This window comes from Mus caroli, chromosome 7, assembly GCF_900094665.2.
Source record: "Mus caroli chromosome 7, CAROLI_EIJ_v1.1, whole genome shotgun sequence".
Lineage (NCBI taxonomy): Eukaryota > Metazoa > Chordata > Mammalia > Rodentia > Muridae > Mus > Mus caroli.
In genome coordinates, this window is record NC_034576.1 from 15115332 (window position 1) to 15136259 (window position 20928).

The 20928-nt window shown below is 52.8% G+C and overlaps 1 protein-coding gene across 1 annotated transcript; it reads left to right on the top strand.

Annotated features, from left to right (window-relative positions):
* Window positions 1–979: 979 nt before the first annotated feature.
* Napa (NSF attachment protein alpha) lies at window positions 980–20596 on the top strand. Its single transcript, XM_021167665.2, has 11 exons — window positions 980–1183; window positions 10133–10212; window positions 11628–11744; window positions 15154–15200; window positions 15683–15760; window positions 15924–15979; window positions 16050–16134; window positions 16718–16822; window positions 17795–17863; window positions 18191–18241; window positions 19066–20596. Exons 1-11 carry the CDS (start codon window positions 1086–1088, stop codon window positions 19165–19167), a joined length of 888 nt encoding a protein of 295 aa, XP_021023324.1. The 5' UTR covers window positions 980–1085; the 3' UTR covers window positions 19168–20596.
* Window positions 20597–20928: the final 332 nt, after the last annotated feature.

Here is a 20928-nt window from a genome sequence, read left to right on the forward strand (position 1 = left end):
GATACTGAACCACTGTCAATAACTGACTGACCATGCTTTATTTAGACTTTTTCACTAATTTTTAACTCTGGGTGTGTGTGTGTGTGTGTGTGTGTGTGTGTGTGTGTGTAGGCCAGAGGTTGATGTCAGGAGTCTTCTTCAGTTGTTCTGCACCTTATTTTTCGAAACCAAGTCTCTCTCTGGCCCTGGAGCTCATTGATTCTGCCAGACTGGCTGGCCAGCAAGCTCCAGGCTTATGCCTGTCTCCCACCCACCCATTCCTGTTACAGGTGCCCGCTGACACACCCAGCTTTTTACATGGGACTGAGTATCTAGTGACATTCTGTGTGTGGCACTGCAAGATACTCCCTAAAGGCATTGTGTGTGTAGGTTAGAGAACAATTTGGAGGAGCTAGTTCTCACCTTCCACTATGTGGGTCCCAGGAATCGAAATATGGTTGTTAAACTTGGTAGCAAATGCCTTTAGCAGCTGAGCCATCCCACTAGAAATGGAGACCTTCTGGATTCCCCAAGCCAATTCTAGAGACGATCGCCAGAGGGAGTAAGAAGGTTCGTTTTTACTGCACAGCTTTTTCCCAAGTGACTATGACGTAAAGCGAAACAGAAGGCGGAGCTAAACTGCTGGGTCAGTCAAACCTGGAGCTTGAACCTAGAGGCGTCACGTGAGCGCCGCGACACTGGTCAGGTGATTAGTGTGACCCAGTTCCCCCGAGGCGTGGCGGAACAAGTCTATAGAGCCTGCTGATTGGTTGGAGGGAGTCAAAGGTCGCGCTTTGGGGGCGGTGGGCTCTTGGCGGTTCGGGCTTATGATTGGCTTATTTGGTGTCACGTGGCAGTGCGCTTGTGGGGGGTTCCAGGAGGCTAGCGGCGTCAGACCGCGGCGTGTGCTCACGTGTTGGGGGGGGTCAAGGTGTTGAGTGCGGTAGGCAGCTTGAGCCCACTGGTTGGCTCGCAGGGTTCACGTGGGGTGGCAGGCCTGGGTGACGTCAACGCAGAGGGCGGAGCTCCGCTGAGTGCGCGGTGTCCGGGGCCTGTGAGTCGTCGCCAGGCTGTGTCGGGCCTGAGCCGAGCAGCTGCGCGACGTCATGGACAACTCCGGGAAGCAGGCTGAGGCTATGGCGCTGCTGGCTGAAGCGGAGCGCAAGGTGAAGAACTCGCAGTCCTTCTTCTCCGGCCTCTTTGGGTGAGCAGTGGGCGAGGCTGGGCCCAAGGCGGGGGAAGAGCGGGCTCTTCTGCTCTGCTCTTTGGGAGCCCCTCAGCGGCCCTGCAGGCCCTGGCCGTGGCCCCATGGCTGACGACACCCGCTGACTGGTGGCCGCGCCTTTCCCAGGCCGGTGCCCGTGGATCTGTGCGGCCCAGGCTGCCGGGGTGAGGACACCAGACCGAGGGGACCCGGGCTGGGGCGTCCTTGGGCATGATGAGCCGGAGTACGAGGTGTGAGGGTGAGTGGGGCCCTGCTAAGAGTGACTGATGGCAAGGAGGCCTGGACTGAGAGGTGGAGACTTGTGCTTGGGGAACAGGCATGAATGGACAGTGACACTGGTTTAGCCAAGACAAAGGTGATGGGAGGATGAGGCACACAAGAGAATCATTAGGGTGGTAGGACCACCGCCTACTAGGTGGTCCTCAAGTCTGGAGTCTGAACACACCCAGGAGGTGGCAGATACCTCACACAAAGTTTATGCAAGTTTGCCATCTTCAGCCATATTAACTTAGGAGCAGCAGAACCCATGCTTGGGATGCGATTCCGAGGTTTCTTTATCTTAAGGGAGTAGGTTTCTCTGAAAAGGCTTGTTGGTAAAAACTAACTGCAGAAGTTTGTTATGAGTATAAACTATGTGTACTGCGCTCAGAATTGAGTCTGGCCCGCTGAAAGGCTCACCAGGCAGGAAGAAGCAGACTCAGAGAGTGTAAGATGCTGATGGGGAAACCAAGATGGTAGAACTGGAGTGCTTGAGGGGTCTGGGGAGAGGGCCGGAGCCTTGGGATATAGGAGGTGGTAGGAGGAGACGACACTACATGGCAGCAGGCAAAGCTCTTGAAGGAACAGGCAGAGAGGAACACTGGGGAAAGGTCCAGGCAGGTGTTGAGGAAGAGCTGTGCAGGGGTAGGACACAAAGTCAGAAGCCTCCAAAGCAAGGATGGAACAATACAGAAGACTACCAGGAAGTTGGGGGAAGGCTGGGAGAAAAGCCTGAGTTCTGGGAGAGACTGTTATAAGCTGGGTGAGGACAGAAAGACATGAAGGGGAGGGAGAGGAGGAAGCCATCCCTTGTTGTTTGCCATCAGATAATGTTTAGCAAAGGAACTTGAAAAAATGTTTATACCTGCTGCACAGACATCTGGTTAATGACGGGCTATGTCAGTTAGATGAGAATGTTTCATTTGAGAGAGAGAGAGAGAGAGAGTTTCTTCAGTCTTCACAAGGGAAGAAGTTCAGGTTAGGCGTGGTGTAGGGGTGGTGCCTCCGGCTCCGTTTTCAGCAGTAGTTTTCCTGATGGCTCAGTGTCTGATCTCTTTGGCCCAGAGAGATAAGTGTAGAGTTGGGCTGCTCCCAGGAGAGCAGCTGTGTGTCCCACCTGTTTACCACTTCCCAGCCACTGGTAGAGCAGAGCTTTTGGGTGTAAGGGCCAGTTTGTATCATGCACTTAAAGTTCTTGAGCTGAAAAGAAACTTTGAGGACTTGAGGGAGGCTCTTGGTGAGGAGTGAAGCTGGGAACAGTGGCCTGGGAGGGCAGTCTAGGCAGCAGGGATGGTAGGACAGGGACAGAGATGGCTTCTTAGAGGGTGGGCTTTCATCCAGGGCTGAACAAGAGATCTAGGGGTCTCTCAGTTGGAGAGCAGCAGAAGGGACAAGCTTGAGAAAAGGCCCAGAAGCCTGCCTGCTGAAGGAAGGGTTAGTACAGGCGAGTTCCAAGGCAGACCATGACTTTGGGGGCCGGGGGGGCTGGACATAGATGAAGCCTGTGAGCATGGGCTTGGATTTGAGGTACTGGGGAGCCTGCGGGATTTTAGTGAGGGCCTGTTGCAGTAGGTTCCTCTTTTACCCTTTAGAAAAAAACACACACACACACACAGTGATGTGGAAGGAACCCTGTTACAGCAATAGTGGATCATGCCTGCCAGTTGCTCCCTCTGCTGCCCAGCCCTGCCTGGGCCAGGCAGTCAACCTTATGTAGTCCCCACAAGAACACTGTGGAGGTGGGTAAAGGATAAAGTGGGCAGCCTAGACTTGATTTATTTGTCTAGCAGCACAGGAAGCAGAGGGGACACCAGGTGGTCAGACCTGGCCCCTGGAGTTCCATAGCCCTCTCCATTAGCCTAGTGCTTCTGAAGCCCAGAGACTCCAGGACACTCATGCCTGCTGTGGACACTGTGTGTAGGGAGGGCATTGGCAGACTACTTTGAGGTGCTGCCTCCCTTAGACTGCTGCCTGCCCCCACAGCAGTTTTCTACAAACATTTGAAAGAGCAAGTGGGTTTCTCCTGGTCCTTCCAGGAAGAATAGAGGATGTACTATAGGGAAGTGAGCAGGGCCCACTGGAACTCAGGGGCCTCGGAAGTACCCCAAGATCACCTGGAGAGAAACCACCACCAGATGGGCCCACCTCTTAGATCTGGGGCTGCCTGGTAAACATTTGACAAGCAGCCTTCACTCAGCTGCTCTCTGAGGCGACTTCTGCTCTTGGGAATGCCCGTGATGAAAGCTCCCCAAGTTAAGAGGCCTCTGCTCAGGTTACATGGGTCAAGTAGGCTATTCTCACCCATCTTCACATGTCTAGATTTCTGGGCTAGTAGACACTAGGGGGCTTTAAAACACCATTTAGTTTAAGGACAACGCCTTTTTAGCACCTTCCCTTGGTGATGGGCATGCCTGCCTGAGAGTCTGGATACCCTTCCCCTCCTTTTGCCCCTCTGCTGTAACCCATAGGGACTGAATTGGTCCTGAAGGACAGTTCTGTTCTGTAGGGCTCTTCCTGATCCCTAACTTCGCCTTATAACCTTCCCTTCAAAAACCAAAAGACTAGCACTCGGGAACCAGAGGCTGGCACATCTCTGTAAATTTGATGTCAGCTTGGTATACATAGGGAGTTCCAGGACAAACCATTCCCTGTGGGATGCCAGTGTGGTTGGGGAGTTTCTTCCTTGACGAGAAAAGATCAGAGTGAGCCCTGTTCCCAGCATGTTTCTATAGAGTGAGCAGGCTGGCCGGGAGCACAGTGATTACTGTTGACTCGGGGCGTGAGTATGAGATGTCCACTGGTATCATCGCTGCAAGTTGAGCTGGAGGCTCGGGGAAACTGGAGGAGGTGGCAGAGTGTTCTGTATACAAACAGCCAGATGACATGTTGACAAGCTGGTTCCGTTTGAGCTGCCTGAGGACAGGCACCTGCAAGGCCAGCTCTGGAAGTGAGTCGGACTCCTGCTTGGGAAGGGAGGGTTCCTCCACCTGGGCCCACAGGCGTTGTGCAGAGCCCGGGGCAGGCTCTGCTTTGTGTCGGCTCCCTGCCATCTGGGAAGTTCACTATCCTCCCAGCAGGAGCCACCAGCTCACCAGCTGCAAGGACACAGCAGGATGGCTCCTGCCCAGTCTGCAGGGCAGGTGAGCTTTGTCGGGGAATCCTAGGGCTCCTGGCTTAATCACAGGATGGCCTCTGCCAACTGGTTGCACAAAGGTTCCCTGTCACCTCCTGTGTGGAAGAAGTTGCCGAGAGGCCGGGGCAAGCCCAGCACTTTTTTTGTAAGGAAGGCAAATGTCAGCATTCTGGGCCGTGAGGAGTGAGATCCTGTCGGGGCACACAGAGGAGGCCTTCAGGCTGCATGAGCAACACCTGTGACCCCTCCTTGAGCTGGCAGTGTGATGGGACAGTAGACTCACTATTAACTACAGTGTCCTCCCTTAACCACCCTCCATCCCCCACCCCACCCTGCAGACACCAGCATCTGCTCAGATCTCTTCCATGAGAGGGGGTAGCATTTATATAAACAAATGGTACCCTTTGAGTCACAGGTTACTTCCTTATGCAATGTCAGCGTGGAAGGATTGCCTGCCCCCCTGTGACGAGTGGGAAGCTAGGACATACTGAAGACAGCTATAGGTTTTTAGAACATTCGTGATCCTGATGGGTCCACACCATGGGTGCAGAGCCAGAGACATAGGCCACTGTCCTGTCTGCACTGGCAGATTGGTGCAGGAAGGGGAGACCCGGGAGTCTAGAAACAAAGGAGGTGTGCACAGCTCACAAGTGAGGAGGCCTCAGAACCCATGCTGAGCTGCTGAGGTGATCTGACTCTGTGGGGTGTGATGACAGTGACACACCCGCAAGGTGCGGAGCCCTGTCCCTGTGACAGGAAAGGCAAGGACGCATCGTCACAACTACTCTGAAAGCGCTCACTGTGGAGGGGTTGTTTCCTCTGCTCTGCAGCCTCCTGAGCACCTCCCAGGCCCTGTGCCGAGGCCAGGTGCCCGTGTGTGCTCTCTCAGATTTCTCCCAGGTCAGGTTCAGTCTATTGTGTGGCTGAGGAGAGGCAGGCTCTGGGGTACTAGCCCAAGGTCACAGACACAGACAAGTGCCTGAACAGTTCCTGCTAGTCACTGTCCTACAGACACATGGGAGAGGGTTCCAAGAAGATTTGAGGGCATGGTGGCGAGATGGTGATCCTTTCTCTCTGGGTCCTCCTGCCTATGCTGACCTGTGAGGGCTGGCTATATAATGTGTCCATTACCTAGAGGATGCTTGGCAACTCCAGCAAGAGCAGAGTTGTTCTGTCAGCAGCCCAGCAGTGTGTATGTTCTCTGTGTACTCAAGACCGGCATGCACCTGGCCACCCTCATTTTCAAGAGGACACTGGTGTGCTCAACAAGGGACAGGCAGTGTCAGCTTGCACATGCTCCTAGAGGTCCCCCAGCAACAGCACCAGTGGAGAACCCTGCTGGGAGCCAGGGCTGATTGTGGCAAGCCGTGGGTTCATTGTATTAGTGGCAACTAAGTACCCTGGGTGGCTAATCTGGCCAGTGAGCCTTAAGTCCTAGGAGAGAACAGGGAACCAGTGGCTGTGGCTGCCAGGAGGACAGAAGGGACAGTCTCAGACTCCAGACTCAAACTGCAAGGGGAATGAAATGGCATGGTTCTGGAGCAAGAAAGTGTCCAGGGAATGGAGGCAGGCCGGCCAAGCCAGTCCTGCAGAAGCCCCTGGCCACTGCCAACAGCGCCTGCACTTCCCTGGCACCATTCAGCACTCCATATGGCAGCTGTGCCTGGGAGGCCTGAGGCTGCTTCCTCCGCCTCTTGGGGGAGCAGAGCTGAGCGGTAATTATAGACAGCCTGCACCAGGCCAGCCCCAACCAGTTCCCTCTATTCCCAGTGAGGCATGGAGCTGTGGGCTGAAGAGTGCAACCAAGGCAGCTTGGAGGAGGTCAGTGGGGGAGGCTGTCAGCTGTCACAAGCAGCTCTACCCAAAGCCTTCAGGGCGCAGCCAGTGAGCCTATGGTGCCTCATGCAGGAGGCATCCTTTCAGTGGTCAGCAGTTCTAGTCAGGCCACATAGTAAAGAGGTGACTGAAACAGCTTCCCCAAGCTGGTGTGGGAAGCCTTGGTGAGCCAGCAGAGGAGCAGCATAGCACAGTGGATCTGAGGGCATCTTCCTTCCCGCCACTCTCACTCATGCCAGACAGAGCAAGCCCTCTACTCTTCCTTGTCCTGCCTGCTTCAACCTAGTTGTGCCATGCCCTGCCCTATCCACCTTGCTGACTTCCCTTCCTCGGCTCCTCAACCGTGTTTGCTGACTCAGCCTCTGCACACGCTGTGCATCTCACCTCCAGTGCCACTGAGGACTGAGCCCTGGCCTCACACCCTCAGATACAGCCCTCATGCCAAGCAGCTGTGAGCAAGCATATGTGGACAGCAGGCTTCCTTCTCGGTGAACAGCCATCATCAAACCTTCAGATACTTGTTTTCACAGCTAAGGAAGTGTGCATATGGCTTTCTTCAGGATTTACTGGGTAACCTACACAAGTAGATTTGCCCCTTGTGACTTTCCTCCCATCAGCAACAGGAATTGGGACTCTGGAGATCCTCTGTTGCCATCTCACGGAGGCAGGGCAAGGACCAGGGTATGGGGCAGGAGGCAGCCTGGGGCCAGAGGCAGTAATCCCTCTGGCTTTCCCTGCTGTAGACAGGTCAGCCCAGCTTAGCATGGGATCAGAGAGCTTCAGGCAGTGGCTTGGTAGACTTTATGCTGAGTCTGCCTGTTGTGCTGAGCTAAAGCCAACCTAGCCAGCAGTGACTGTTCATCACCACTCCGCCTCGGGCTTCTTGGTGACACTGGACACATCTGCTCTGCTAGGAGCATTTGGGGCCTCATAGGACTTAGTTCTACCCACCAAGTAATGATTAGCTGGGGAATCACTGGAGTGTGATCTGTGGCTAATGCCTGTGAGCAGGGACGATTCAGACAGTGTCCCAAAGGATGGAGAGGTGCACTTAAGAGCACTTGTTGTTCTTGCCAGAGGACCCAGATTCAAGTCACAGAGTCCACATGGTGACTCACAACTGTCTGGGACTACACTTTCAGTATGCCTGACACCCTCAGCTGATTTTCTCGGACACTAGGCACCCAGATGGCATGCATGCATGTATGCATACATACATACATACATGCAGGCAAAACACTCATATTCATAAAATAAATGTAAAAAAAGAATTTCAGGGATATAGCTTAGTTGATAGTGAGTTTGGCTGGCATGCACAAGGTCCCACATTCCAAGTACCACATAAAATCAAGCATAAAGGCTAACCTCAGTACATAACAAAATTGAGGCTAGCCTGGGTGTTGAGATACATGAGGCTCTGACAGAGACAGAGAATATGGATATTCCTGGGGCTCTAGGTGTCAATGGCAGAGCAGTTGAGCATGTGCCAGGCTCTGGATTGTATTTCTAGTACATCCTGAGAAACATGTACATCTAGTACATTCCAAAGGTCCTTGTGGGTGTTTTACATCCAGGTTCAAGGGGCCTTCCTGATTTATCCTGTGCTGACAGCAACATGAACATTTCTGGCCTCACCATGGCTGGGAGTGGCTCAAGGGAAGACAGGGTCGCAGTAATGTGGGGGAGAGGGACATGGAGCCAGAGCAGGAGAGGGTGGACTCTGAGGAAACACTTTACCTGGTGCTGTTTGGACTCAGGAGATCTCCAGACCATTGCTGGCTTAGCACAGTGATCAGCCTCTAAAACCAATCCAGGCCCACCCACCTATTGAGCACATGGGCAGGCATGTTCAGGGTTGTGGGTGCTGCCCCACACTGATCAGGGCTATGTTCTGTCTTAGATCACACATGAACACCATAGCCCCCACAGCTGTGTGATAGAGCCAAGTTCCCAGTTGTCATCCACGCTGCATCTGTTAACTTGGGGAGTACAGGGCAGGTGGTGAGGATAGTGTATGTGACTTTTCATGAGGAAATGTTCCTTTTTGGTTTTTTTTTTTTTTTTTTTTTTAAATCATTAACAGTTTGGGAAGGCTTCAAATCCGTTTGATGGGATATTGGAGAATGTCATCGACTGCTCATGTGCTGATGAGAGTTTGTCAGGTCACAGACTTCATGGGCTAGTGCTCGTTGGAAGACTGAATGGAAGGGACTTAGGCGTTTGAGCTAGTAAGGAAGCTCCCCTCTCCTGCACGCCCACCTCCCTGCCCTCAGCCCAGAAGGTTCATATGAACCTCTAGGAGGTTGAGAAGCAAGAGTAAAGCCCAAAGAGGTATCCCTGATTTCTCCCTGATTTCAAAATATCTACAAGAAGCCGGGCGTGGTGGCGCACGCCTTTAATCCCAGCACTCGGGAGGCAGAGGCTGGCAGATTTCTGAGTTCGAGGCCAGCCTGGTCTACAATGTGAGTTCCAGGACAGCCAGGGCTACACAGAGAAACCCTGCCTCAAAAACAAAAAAAAAAAAAAAAAAAAAAAAAAATATCTACAAGATACTGGGGCAGGAGATAAGAGCTCAGTGGCAGAATACGTGCTAAAGTCAGATGTGACAGTACAAGCCCACAGTGGGATGGGGAGTCTTAGATCACTTCCCACTGTGTAAGTTTGATTCAGCAAAGAGACTAAAAGTCCGCTCCACTTGTGTCTCCTAGGCTCCTACCCTGGCACAGTGGGTGTAGAGGGCGGTTTTGCATTTCCAGAATGTTATGCCAAGTGCCTTTGCAATTCTTATGGTTTGTGTCTTAGGATAAATTGCAAATGGTGGTGTTCATTGCTGGGCTACAGGGTCAAATATAAATCCTGATAATAAAACATACAGTGCTGGAGATAGAGCTGAGTTTGCCTAGCATGTATGAGGCTGTCCCCAGGACCACATGGGTCTGTAGTGCATACCTGTAATCCCAGCACTCAGAAGGCGTTGGCAGGAAGATCCAGAGTTTGAGGCCAGCCTAGGCAACAAGAAAGTCTGGTTAAAAATAAGGTAATAAAATATATAAATTTTCGGAAAGATAAGATGTGCAGATGGTACAAAACAAATTAGTAGCGTAAATGTGTACAGTGGATAAACCACCACCCCCAGCCCCAGTTCTGCAGGCTCTACCTCAGCAAACAATGCTGTTACTAGGTTTGGGTATATTTTTCCAAAAATATTCAGTGTTTATATAAATATGTGTGTTTCAGGAGCATTTTTTATTTATGTCTTGTGATAGTGTTCCTCCATATGGCTGTCATGTGCCGTATCTGCCTTGTTCTGAAGTCTGACAACACACTCTGTATTGAGGCCTTTCTGGAACCATGGCCATGTGCAAGGATCAGAGTCCTGAGGATTCCCCCAGAATGCTGTGCAGTCTCCTCAAGTACAGGAATCTGTAGATTTCCTAGGTCTAAGTAGTCACCTACCACCTAGGCAGGAATTAGAAGGGGCTGAAGAGTCAGGCTGTGGAGGAGGGGAGGTCAGGAATCAACATCACCACTACCATGGGAACCCACACACTCCCCTCCAGGGATGGCACGAACAACCTCCTCCCTGCAGATTGCCTGTATGCAGGGCTAAGAGCACTGCTCAGCTGACGGCAGGGCAGAGCACGGGTTTGCTTTCTGATAGAAGACTGGATGATCTCTTCATCTCTTCCCTTCTCCCCCAGAGGCTCATCCAAAATAGAGGAAGCATGCGAGATCTATGCCAGAGCGGCGAACATGTTCAAGATGGCCAAGAACTGGAGCGGTGCGTGCCCTCAGCCCACAGGCCTGGCCCTGCGTGTGGCCTTGAAGTCCCCTCTTCATCCTCAGGATGCCACAGCATGAGACCAAATGGGGTGCTTTGCCCCTTGAGTTGGGGTGGTGGTAGGATGTCTTTTTGAGAGGAGGCATGGAGGACATTTACTTGCCTCCAGATGAGATCTTTTGGGGCAGCCCATCATTGTGTGGAGCCTACCAAGCTTGATCTTATAGTGTGGCTTCCATTGTCAGCAAGGTTGGTCAGTAGGGTCCAGAGCTGCAAGGTAGTAGACTCAGTTATTGCCACGTCCTATGAGTGGAGCTCCCAAAGTCCAGCACTCCAAGGCCTGCTTTTTAATCACAGGTTGTATTCCTGCCCCTCCCCATATTCAAAACAGAAAGAAGTCTTAGACCATTTGTTCCATGTTTTCAACTTTGTTTTTTAACTATGTAGAGATCTCCTAAAAATAATTCAGGAGCCAAGTGTGTGTTCCAGCACTCCGGAGATGGAGCAGGAGTTTAAGGACCCCCTGGGCTACTTCGGGGATTTGAGATTATTCTGCAATAAAAGAAAACCTGCCTCAGAAAAACCAAAACAGTAGGGTAACAATGACAAGTACTGCTACTGTTACTGATGATGTAGTCAGATAATGGTAGGGCAAAGCCCTGGTAAGCTTTGTGTGTCCTGCTGTACTCAGGTGAGAGGCAAGCCAGTCCTCCTAAGCTCGGCTGGGACTGGAGGAGCACCTTAGCCCAGCTGAGGTGATACTGAAGCACAGTGGGGGAGACCTGCTGCCTCCCCTTGGCCAGGCTTGGGGACGTCTGTGAGCAGAATAGGATGTCCTGGCTCTCAGGCATGAGCACTGTCTTTGTGGACTCTGGCTCTTGCTGTCCATTTCCTGTTTCCCTTTCTAGGCGAGGACTCATAATAGGGGTGTACCTGAGAGCTTTGGGAAGTTGAGGAGAGAAATGGGCTCATTTCCCCTGTACCTTCCCAGAGCACCCCTCATACCCTCCCTGTATCTCCCTTGCTTTCTGTTTAGATTCCAGGCTTCCCTGTTCAAGGGGAGAGTTGCTAAACCCAAGAGCCTGGATGTCGTGTATTTGCCATGCTCAGCTATGCCTGCCTTTCCTTTCTCTCTGTGGAAGTGGTGCCTCTGGGGTTGCTGGCACAGGCTGGGTGGAGGGTATGGGGTTGGTACTGGGTTCACGCTGGCTGTTTATGTATACCTGGGACTAGGCTTCCCAAGGCAGCTTTCTGACATCCTCATTCAACCAGAAAAGAAGCTCTCTCTGCAAAGGCTACCATTGGGCTGGAGTGGGCTGATCTTGGCCTCTACCTGAGACTCTAGCTGTCTTCTTGAGAGCCCAAAGTGCCTCCTGGGGCAGCGACTGAAGGTGGGACAATCTGTTCTATTCTAGCTGCTGGGAATGCTTTCTGCCAGGCTGCCCAACTGCACCTACAGCTCCAAAGCAAGCACGATGCAGCCACCTGCTTCGTGGACGCTGGCAATGCTTTCAAGAAAGCTGACCCCCAAGGTAAGGACCTGTGTGAGCCATGGATAAAAAGCAGTTGAATGCTGTCTCCACATCCTCAGGTGTCTGTACAGATCTGGGGTTTCCAGTGCCTGACACATGATAGGCCAGGAACAAAACAAACCCTAACTTCAGAATTGGCTGGTCCTTGGCTGGCACTGGCGTCCTGCCCTGCAGGTGGCACCTCTCCCACCCTAGTGTGCAACCATCACCCCCTCCCCGGCTTTGAACATTTGGGAGTGGGAGTTCCATTTCAGACCCACTGTTTGCCAGGGAGCCAGGCAAAGCTGTTCAGTTGTCAGAATTAGCATGCAGAAGGGAGCAGGCAGTCCAGGATGAGCCAAGTAAAGTGGAAATCAGCTTGACCTTGCTTCCCTGCACTCCAGGAAGAAGCAGAGAGAGTTGCCAGGGCCCAGTTCCTTAAAGCAGAGCCTATGGGGACAGAAGCCTGGTTTGGACACAGCCCAGCCCATGGACATCAGAGTTGGATTTCCTGGGCTAGGGGGTTTGCTTTCGATATTTTTATTCACTTATTTTTGTGATGCTAGGGATTCGGCCCGGACCTCTGATGTGCTGAGAATATGTTGTACACATCCCTGGTTCCCAGAATGGTTCTTTTTTTAAATCTTAGAGCCACATAGATTGCTAACTTTAAACTTTGGCAAGCAGAGGTGTCTAATGAAGTCATGGTGATGCGTGCCTATCATCTAAGCATTTGGTAGGTAGAGGCAGAAAGATCAGGCATTCAAAGCCATCCTCAGCTCTTAGTTACAAGTGAGTTTGAGGCAAGCCTGGGCCTATGTGAGACTAAGTCTCATAAATAAATTTTTTAAATATCTAGGATTTCTTTTCCCCTCAGGAGAATGAAAAAGAAGTGAATATTCTTTTCAAAGGAGGATGCTCAGTGTTTGGACAAAGGCCCACTTCTGGGGAGAAGGCAAGCACCCTGCTTTCTCCAGCATCAGTGAATAGCTGCCATTGTTTCAGAACCACTCCCAGTTAGAGAGGTGACAGTGTTGACTCTGTGCCTGGGCTGACTGGTCACTCCTGTTTGTTTAGCTGTGATGTGGTGGGGCTCAGGCCTGACAAGCAGAGAGAGATGGATGACCTCTCATCGGGCTAGGACTTAGATACACCCAGGGGCTCAGGGCAGTGCTCTCCTCCACACAGCTATCCTCATGCTTTCCCCTCTTGTGTTTCTGGAGATACTGCTTGGCATCTGTGCCCCTCAGCTGTCGCTCCATCAGGAGTGGCCGGGAGGACTACTAGTTCCTGGGTGGCAGTGGCTGCCAGCCTGCAGGATGCCAGAGCGTCAGGAGCTCTTTGAACAGAACTGGACCTCCCAGCTTGTGGTCATGTCATTTTCCTCTGGAGACCCAGGCGTGGGCAATGTGGAGGTGTACCAAGGCTGCTGCAGCCAGGGGTGTGAAGGTGCAGAGGGTAGACTGCGAGAGGCCGGCTTACAGGGCAGGGAAAGCAGTTGTGAGAGCAGAGCTTCACACAACTGTTAAGGGCTGTTAAGGGCTAGGGACTCAGGCTGGACAGGGAGGGATGGCAGCTGTGTGACATCCAGCCCTCCCCAGTCACAGTTGCACAGATGGGGAAAAGGAGTGTGTTTGTATGGGAGACAGGGCTCACAGAGAAGAGTAGCCAAGCAGGGGAAGGCGCCCGGGAAGCCTGAGCTCATTTCCCCTCCCCGAGGAGCCCAGGGCCCTGGGCTGCACCATGAAACAGCTTCCTGGCCCCATCACTCTTCTGGGCTTTGCTTTCTCCTCAGTGATAGCGTAGGCCTACCGTGACGTGTACATAGCAGTTTCTGATATCCAGAAGGGAGCTACCCTGAGCTCTAGAGCTTCCCCCATGTGGCTAGTATCCTGGGAAACAGCTGGAAGGCCAGGGGAGGCTTGAACACCCAGTTTATTCATGAGGGATCTCCCTTACCTGTCTGATCACCTGCCGTATGGTCTCGTCCATCATCTCTTTAGGAATCTCACCTGAGGCTTTCCATTATCAGCAGCTGATGGCCTGAGAATTTAACCCTTTTAAAGTAGGAGCCTGCTGTGCATGTGCACAGGCAGGGAAATAGTCTGTCTTCACATGTCTTCTATCTAACCCCACGCCCACTGGTGTTTCCTGGATGCCTGCTATGTATAAGACGCCTTTTCATCCATCCTCTCTCCTTATCGGAGCTTGCAATTTGTTCCTGTTTTATTGTGAACCGTGCTTGCTTATATCTGCATATGGCCAGGGATTCAGGGTAATGCAGAGTTGAGCTGGGCTCTGTAACCCTCTACCTGCTCTCTACAGGCTGAACACCCAGGAGTGTAGGAACAGACCTGTGGCATCAGATAAGCCCTTCAGTGAAAGCAGATAAGGGTGTCAGCCAACAGCCTGCTACTGTCTAAGCTGTTCCCAGAGCAAGGAGCCAAGGCCCTGTGAATCCATGTTTCTCCCCTGCTTCTGTGGCAGAGACTGCCCCATCAACCGATCCCATGCCAACAGGCCTTAGCTACTGAAATCCCTGCAGGAAGCAACCTTAGCATCCTCATCTGAAGAGAGCCCAGGCAGCCATGGAGCCTTCCTAGCTCTATAATCCATCTAGACCCTTGACCGGCTGTGCCTCCCCAACCCCATTCGTTGCCCAGTGCTCCCCTCCTGAGATGGTGGTTAGAAGATACTGAGAGTTCATTTCCATCTGCTAGAATGTGCCTCCCACTCAGGCCTCTCTCCTCCAAATAACTTGTTTTAAAAAAAATCCTTTTCCCAATTTAAAATCTTAGAAGAAGTGGTACAACGAAGGTAGCCTGGTGCCATCCTGGTGTTTGGTACAGCTTGCTATTCAAGCAGCCAGCGGGGCCAGGACCTTTTGGGTGCACTAAGGAGAGGACAGTGCTCTTGAGCTGGGGGTGCAGAGCCCCCATGAGAGGCCCAGTGCTCAGTGCATCCAGCCTTCTCTGCAGGAGGGGCCAGTCAGGCCAGTATCAAGGATAGGGCTTACTCAAGGTAAAGCCTCCAAGGACAGATGCTGAGCACTGTAGCCCCTGCCCCAGCTTAGCACTGGCTGTCAGTTTGCCCTTTGATGGTAGGGCTTTGATAGTCTGATTCAGACTCTGTGGGAGTCTGACTATGCCACTGTGCCCTGATCATGCTTGAAAGCTGGGAATACGGCTGCCTAAGGGAGAGGGCCTCCCTGGGAAGATGTGTGCAGCATGTCTCATATGCAGAAATACCCAATCTGACCAGGTTGCCCGGGGCCTAGGGCTCCCATCCTTTCCTTCCGGTTGCTCTGGAGATCCTAAGAGCCCTGAAGCTAAGGCAACCACGTGCCTGTCATCTCCCTCAGGGAGTACAGTCTGCCTCCTGTCTTCAGGACCTGCTATAATGACCTCTTCGTCTTCTCTTTGCTCCCTAGAGGCCATTAACTGTCTGATGAGAGCAATTGAGATCTATACAGACATGGTAAGGGTTGCTTGCTGATCCTGCCTTGCTCTGTCCTGTCCTGTTTATGCTGTGCTTTAGAGGGCAGGGATTTGATCGCTGAGCTGAGCTACAGAACGGGGTGTGTGCTGCAGCCTCTGCTCATGTCCTCATGCACATGCTGCCTCTGTCCCCTTGGTGATCCCCTTGTGGCTGCAGTGTCTATGCAGTGCTTCCCTTGCCTGGCCCTCCCCTGATGTCCCTAGGAGCCTGAGAAATGCTCAGTCTCTCCCTCTAGGAAGGCTACTATCCTGAGAGACAGCTGCTAGGTAGTCGGCCACACTAGGCCACTGCTCTTATTAGCTCATTGCTGTCCATCCCTTCATGAGTCATCTCCCTGTCTTGTGTGGTCAGACCCTTTACCGAGGTGGGAACCCAAGAAGGCTGGACTGGATTGGGGTGAGACTTGGTGTGGAATACATCTCTGGTCACATCCCTTTACTGTGCTCTCCCCCTGCCCCCAGGGCAGATTCACAATCGCAGCCAAGCACCACATCTCCATCGCTGAGATCTATGAGACAGAACTGGTGGATGTAGAGAAGGTGAGCTGGTGTTCAGGCTGGCTGTGCCTGGGCCTATGGTGCCTCATGGTTCCCACCCACCATGATGCCCTTCCCTGTGATCTTGGAAGGCAGGGGAGGCTGTGTTAAAGCACTGCTCCACCTTGTCTTCCGTTCCAGTTGCCCCGTTCTCATGTCTCCCCAGGCCATCGCCCACTATGAGCAGTCTGCAGACTACTACAAAGGAGAAGAGTCCAACAGGTATCCCCTCCCCAGCCTGCCCCTCCTTATGGGACTTGCTACTGTCTCTTCATGCCCCTCCTTCCCACAGCTCAGCCAACAAGTGTCTGCTGAAGGTGGCTGGCTACGCCGCACAGCTGGAGCAGTACCAGAAGGCTATCGACATCTATGAGCAGGTGGGCTTTGCCTGGCTGTCAGCTTCTGCCACCCACGTCTGCCTGCCCCAGTCCATCCCCACTCTTTCCCAGGCCACTCTCACCAAATGCTTCTTCCACCTACAACCTGTCTTAGGTGTGTCCTGCCCCTCCTCATGGGTTCTTTCCCCAGAGCTGGGTATCCTCTGCAGAAAAAGTAAGGCGGGAGGGAGAAGAATCAGCAGAGGAGGGACCCTGAACCATGGGAAGCAGCAAGTGTCATGTGACACTGTGTTTGAGGTGGGACAGGCTATGGCCGTGGGAGAAGGGCAGGCACTATTTCTCATACTCCCACAACTGCCACCCCTTTGCCCACTAAATGCCAGTTTCCTGTGTATCTGGCAGTGTTGCCTCCTCCCCCACCGACTTGGGGAGAGGCCCACAGACACCTGGCTTCCCTTGCTCCACCCACACCCTAGTCATGTTCTGGTCACTCTGGCAACACTTTGTAACCTTGCTGAGCTGTCTCTGTTCACTGTCATCCTGAGGTCCCCAGACCTCACAGTAGGGTATGACCTTCACCCTTGAGTTGCCTGCCTAAGCTCATGGTGATATGTGGCTACAGGTGGGAACCAGTGCCATGGACAGTCCCCTCCTCAAGTACAGCGCCAAAGACTACTTCTTCAAGGCGGCCCTCTGCCACTTCTGCATTGACATGCTCAACGCCAAGGTGAGCCCCCACCAGCCAGGCCACCTTTCCAGGCTGCCATTGTCAACAGGCCAAGATGTTCCTCAGTGTCAGAGGCCAGTTTATCTACTTAGCCCCTACCCTTTGCTTAGGATGGAAAACAGTCTGGATGCTTTTCTGAGTTCCCAGCTGCTGGCTGGCTCCTTGCTGGCCTGTCCCCTTTATGGGACTGTGTATCCTGACTGTCCCATTCACCTATGGTGCAGAAGCTGCTGAACCCCAGGCACAGTTCCTGCCAAGACCTGGGACTCTTGGTGGCACAACTTTACCTTTGGCTCTATGCCTGCCCACTAAATTTCAGTGCTTCTGGGCAAAAGGTCAGGGACAGGGATAGCAGTGGTTGGTAGAAGGATCTGGAAACTGGACGTTGGCTTTCAATCCCTGATAGCCTCACAGGGACTACATGATGTCTGGTTGCCCCACAGTCTCCTTCCCTGCCTGAGCATAGCTGGCGGCTGTGCATTTGGGGGAGGTAGAACAGTTTGCTCTTTTTACTTTCTGGGGTAGGCATGGGCCCTGAGCCTCATGTCCGCTATGCAAATGCTCTACCACTGAGCCACACCCGGCCTGCACTGATGAATTATGAGCACGCAGTTGGGTTTTGTCAGAATAAGCTGCACCCCCACCCAACTCACCTGGCATCCCCAGTAAGTTTTCCCACTGCCACTGACCCACTCAAGGCCCTCACAGGGTTCCATGTGTGAATGCGCAGCTGTAGGCCTGGCGTGTGCAGTAGGCTCTTTTGCCTCCTTCCCTACTCAATGCCTGGAAAGCCTGCCCCTTTCTACCACCACCTCTGCCACCTGGACTCAGCTGAGTTGGGGGTGGCACCATCAGGCCCGAGTCAGGTGATCCTGGAGACCAGAGCATGAAGTGCCAAATCAGAACTGCCAGCCGGTGGTTTTGGTGCCCCAGTCTTTCTTAGCTCTTCTCACCCTCTCTCCTGTTGCTCAGCTCGCTGTTCAGAAGTATGAGGAGCTCTTCCCGGCCTTCTCGGATTCCCGGGAATGCAAGCTGATGAAAGTGAGCATCGGATCTGGCTCCTCCTGATCTGGGTGTGGATGGGCAGGGAAGCTCGGATCTGGGTCTCAGCTGGGGTAACCACCAAAATTGCCTCTCGGGGCTGTGTTTGATTTGTTTTCTCCTGCCATCCTGCTCAGTTCTCTACCTGAAACAAGTACAGTTAACACAGGGACCATGGAGAGAAGTGGGCAGGGCCAGGAGGTGGGCTTTCCCCTGCACATGCACCACACTGTCCCAACTGGGGCAGAACCTGTCAGTGTGGGGTCCTCCTTGCAGTTTCACCCCACAACATCTCCTGGGTCTGGCTGACTCTGACCCTGTTTGCAGAAGCTGCTGGAAGCCCATGAAGAACAGAATGTGGACAGCTACACAGAGGCGGTGAGTGGCTGGCACAGAAGTTCTGGCCAGTGGATCTTCTCCAACGTGCTCTCTCATAAATTCTACTCTACTTAAGCCAAGCAGTTACAGCACATACTTTAATCCCGATACTTGGGATGCAGAGGCAGGAAGATCTCTGTAAGTTCAAGGTCAGCCTGGTCTACAGAACAAGTTCCAGAACAGCTAGGGCTACACAGAGAAACCCTCTCAATACTTCCCCATCCCCAAAAGACTCTGCCCTACTTGAACCCTAGGCCCTGGGCCTTGACTGTCATTTTCTTTCCTGTGAGTCATCCTGGAACCCTCAGTGTTTGCCCCACTTTATAGATGGTGGCACAAAGGCTGAGGAGAGACTGGTACTTGCCTTGGTCCCTTGGAATTTCAGTCCATCTCTCTGCCCCACAAACCAGACCGTCTTCAGAGCCCGCCCCTGTGGACGGCTGGACTGGACTCCTCAGCTGCCTGCCCTGCGGGATTGTTTCCCTTTCCCACTCCACCCTGAACATTTGTTTCCAACTGTGTCTACCTTGGTTCTCTAGCCAGTACTTGCTGCTGACATCACTCTCTGGGTGCCCTCAGTAACCAGGCCCCTGACTTGGCTCGGAGGTGGGAGAGGCAGTGTTTCCAAATGCCTCCAGGCCTCAAGTCCACCCACAAAGCCAGGGTGCTCGGAGGTCTTTTAAATTACAAGTCTTTTCCTGCCAACTCATACTCCGAGCTTTGCAGGCTGAGGTGACAGGGTGCTCTCTAGGAAACCTCAGGACTGGGGCCAAGGAGGGTTCCAGGAGAGCAGTGTGTCATGGCTCACCCTCTCTGTGCCATAGGTGAAGGAATATGACTCCATCTCAAGACTGGACCAGTGGCTTACCACCATGCTTCTGCGCATAAAGAAGACCATTCAGGGTGACGAGGAGGACCTGCGCTAGGCCTCCAGCCACTGCCTTCCACCCATCTGTCTGTCACAGAGGTGGAGCCAACACCTCCCACCAGGAGTCTGAAGGAGTAGGTGCAATGTGGGCCACATTCTCCAGCACCAGGCGAGCTCTCCTGGATGGCTGGTCACCCGCTGCGTCTTTCACCCTGCCGTTTATTTAAGCCCCCAGAGGTGCCCTCCTGCCCTGGAAAGTCCACCTGGACAGATTCTCCAATTCAGACTTCTGTGTGCTTCAGGAACCAGAGGTCAGGGTCTGGTCCCATCTCCTGACCAGCAGTGTACTAAGGCTGTTTCCATATCTCCTACCTTGTCCCCTAGCAGAGATAAGAACACAGGTAGCTCTGAGACTTGCTCTCCCTGACTGGGGGTAACCTCTGCCCCTGGAGCCTTCCCTTATTCCTACAATGCCAACCTCTCAGGTTAGACCCAGCCCTGGAGCTCACGGGGTGCCTTGGCCCTGCCCTGCGCACCTGCTTCTCTCCATGTACCCAGGTCTATCGACCTGAAGCTGCAGCTGGCCCAAAAAGGACAATAAAACCTGCCACTTTTGCATGAGCCTCTTGAGCTGTCCCTTGTACCCTCGGTGCCCTTCCCTTTGGACCTTGGCTGTCCTGGAGGAGTTAGAGGTTTCTGCAGTGAGCCTCAGAACCAGAGTGCTTTCTAGAAGCTGTGGACTGGCCCAAGATGATGGGAGCCTCATACCCATTTCACCCTGCAGGGGGTCTGCCAGGGCTGGGCTCCTTCCATGGGATTGCCCTGACTGAAGCAGACAGCCTAGGAGAAAAAGTTGGCCTTCCACACATCTCGCTCTGCTCCCCTGTCCCTCCAGTTGTCCCCAACAGCTTCATTCAGTTGATAATTTGGCCCTCAGCTTTGGAGAAACCTGAGGCTGGAGACTGACAACTTTTTTACCATGGGATTGCCAAGAAGCCTTGTGAGAATGTCCCACTCATGTCCAGGGCTGCAGCCTGCTGCTCTGGTTAGACTGAGGTTGATACCCTGATGTTGTGGAAGCTTCCTAAGTGGCTCAGATACATACTAGGGTTGAAAACATGTTTTATAAGTTTCTACATGAGTCAGAAGCAGCCTGAAGAGAAGAAACCGCACAGCTGGGAAAGTGGGGAGAGCTTAGTGTGTAAGAACACTTACTACAACAGACAGGAGGACCCAAGGTCAGATATTCAGCACCCATGCTAAAAACACTGGTGTGACCACATGAACATGTGAGTCTGCAAGGTGGGGCAGTGACTATTGCTAGAGCCTGGTGGCCAGAAGCCTGGCAGCAGCCTCAACAAAAGGACCCTGTCTCAAAGGAATAAGAGTGACAGAATATGACCAGATAACTGTCTTCCTGTGTATATGGATATGCACAAGATACATCTATTACATACACAAATAATAAAAACGAGAGGCTATGCCAACCTGCACATCTCATTCATTCTGGATGGTTCATGAAGCACTGCTAGGTGTCCACAGGGTGCACAGTACTGTGCTCACCTGCCATGAGCTCTTCCTCACCAGCCCAGGAATCTGGAATGCTCAGCTCCTCACCACCTTTCATCGCCACACTATGTCTAAAGACTGCCCAGGGGAAGTTCTCAGTGCTAACAACATACTGGCTGATGGCCTACCACATGGTTGGAGGCTTCTAAGTATGTGTATGCTCAGACACCATGGCCCGGAATGTCTGAGGACATTGTCAGTCCTTCTTAACTCCTTATTGAAGTAGAGTCTTGTGTGTATTGTTTGAGAC

What these genes read in the sequence shown, in the direction of transcription:
- Napa (XM_021167665.2), top strand. Translation starts at nt 1,086, where the DNA reads ATGGACAACTCCGGGAAGCAGGCTGAGGCTATGGCGCTGCTGGCTGAA. An exon ending in CTATCGACATCTATGAGCAG is followed by an intron (nt 16,135 to 16,717) that starts GTGGGCTTTGCC and finishes ATGTGGCTACAG; the next exon opens with GTGGGAACCAGTGCCATGGA. An exon ending in GGGAATGCAAGCTGATGAAA is followed by an intron (nt 17,864 to 18,190) that starts GTGAGCATCGGA and finishes CCCTGTTTGCAG; the next exon opens with AAGCTGCTGGAAGCCCATGA.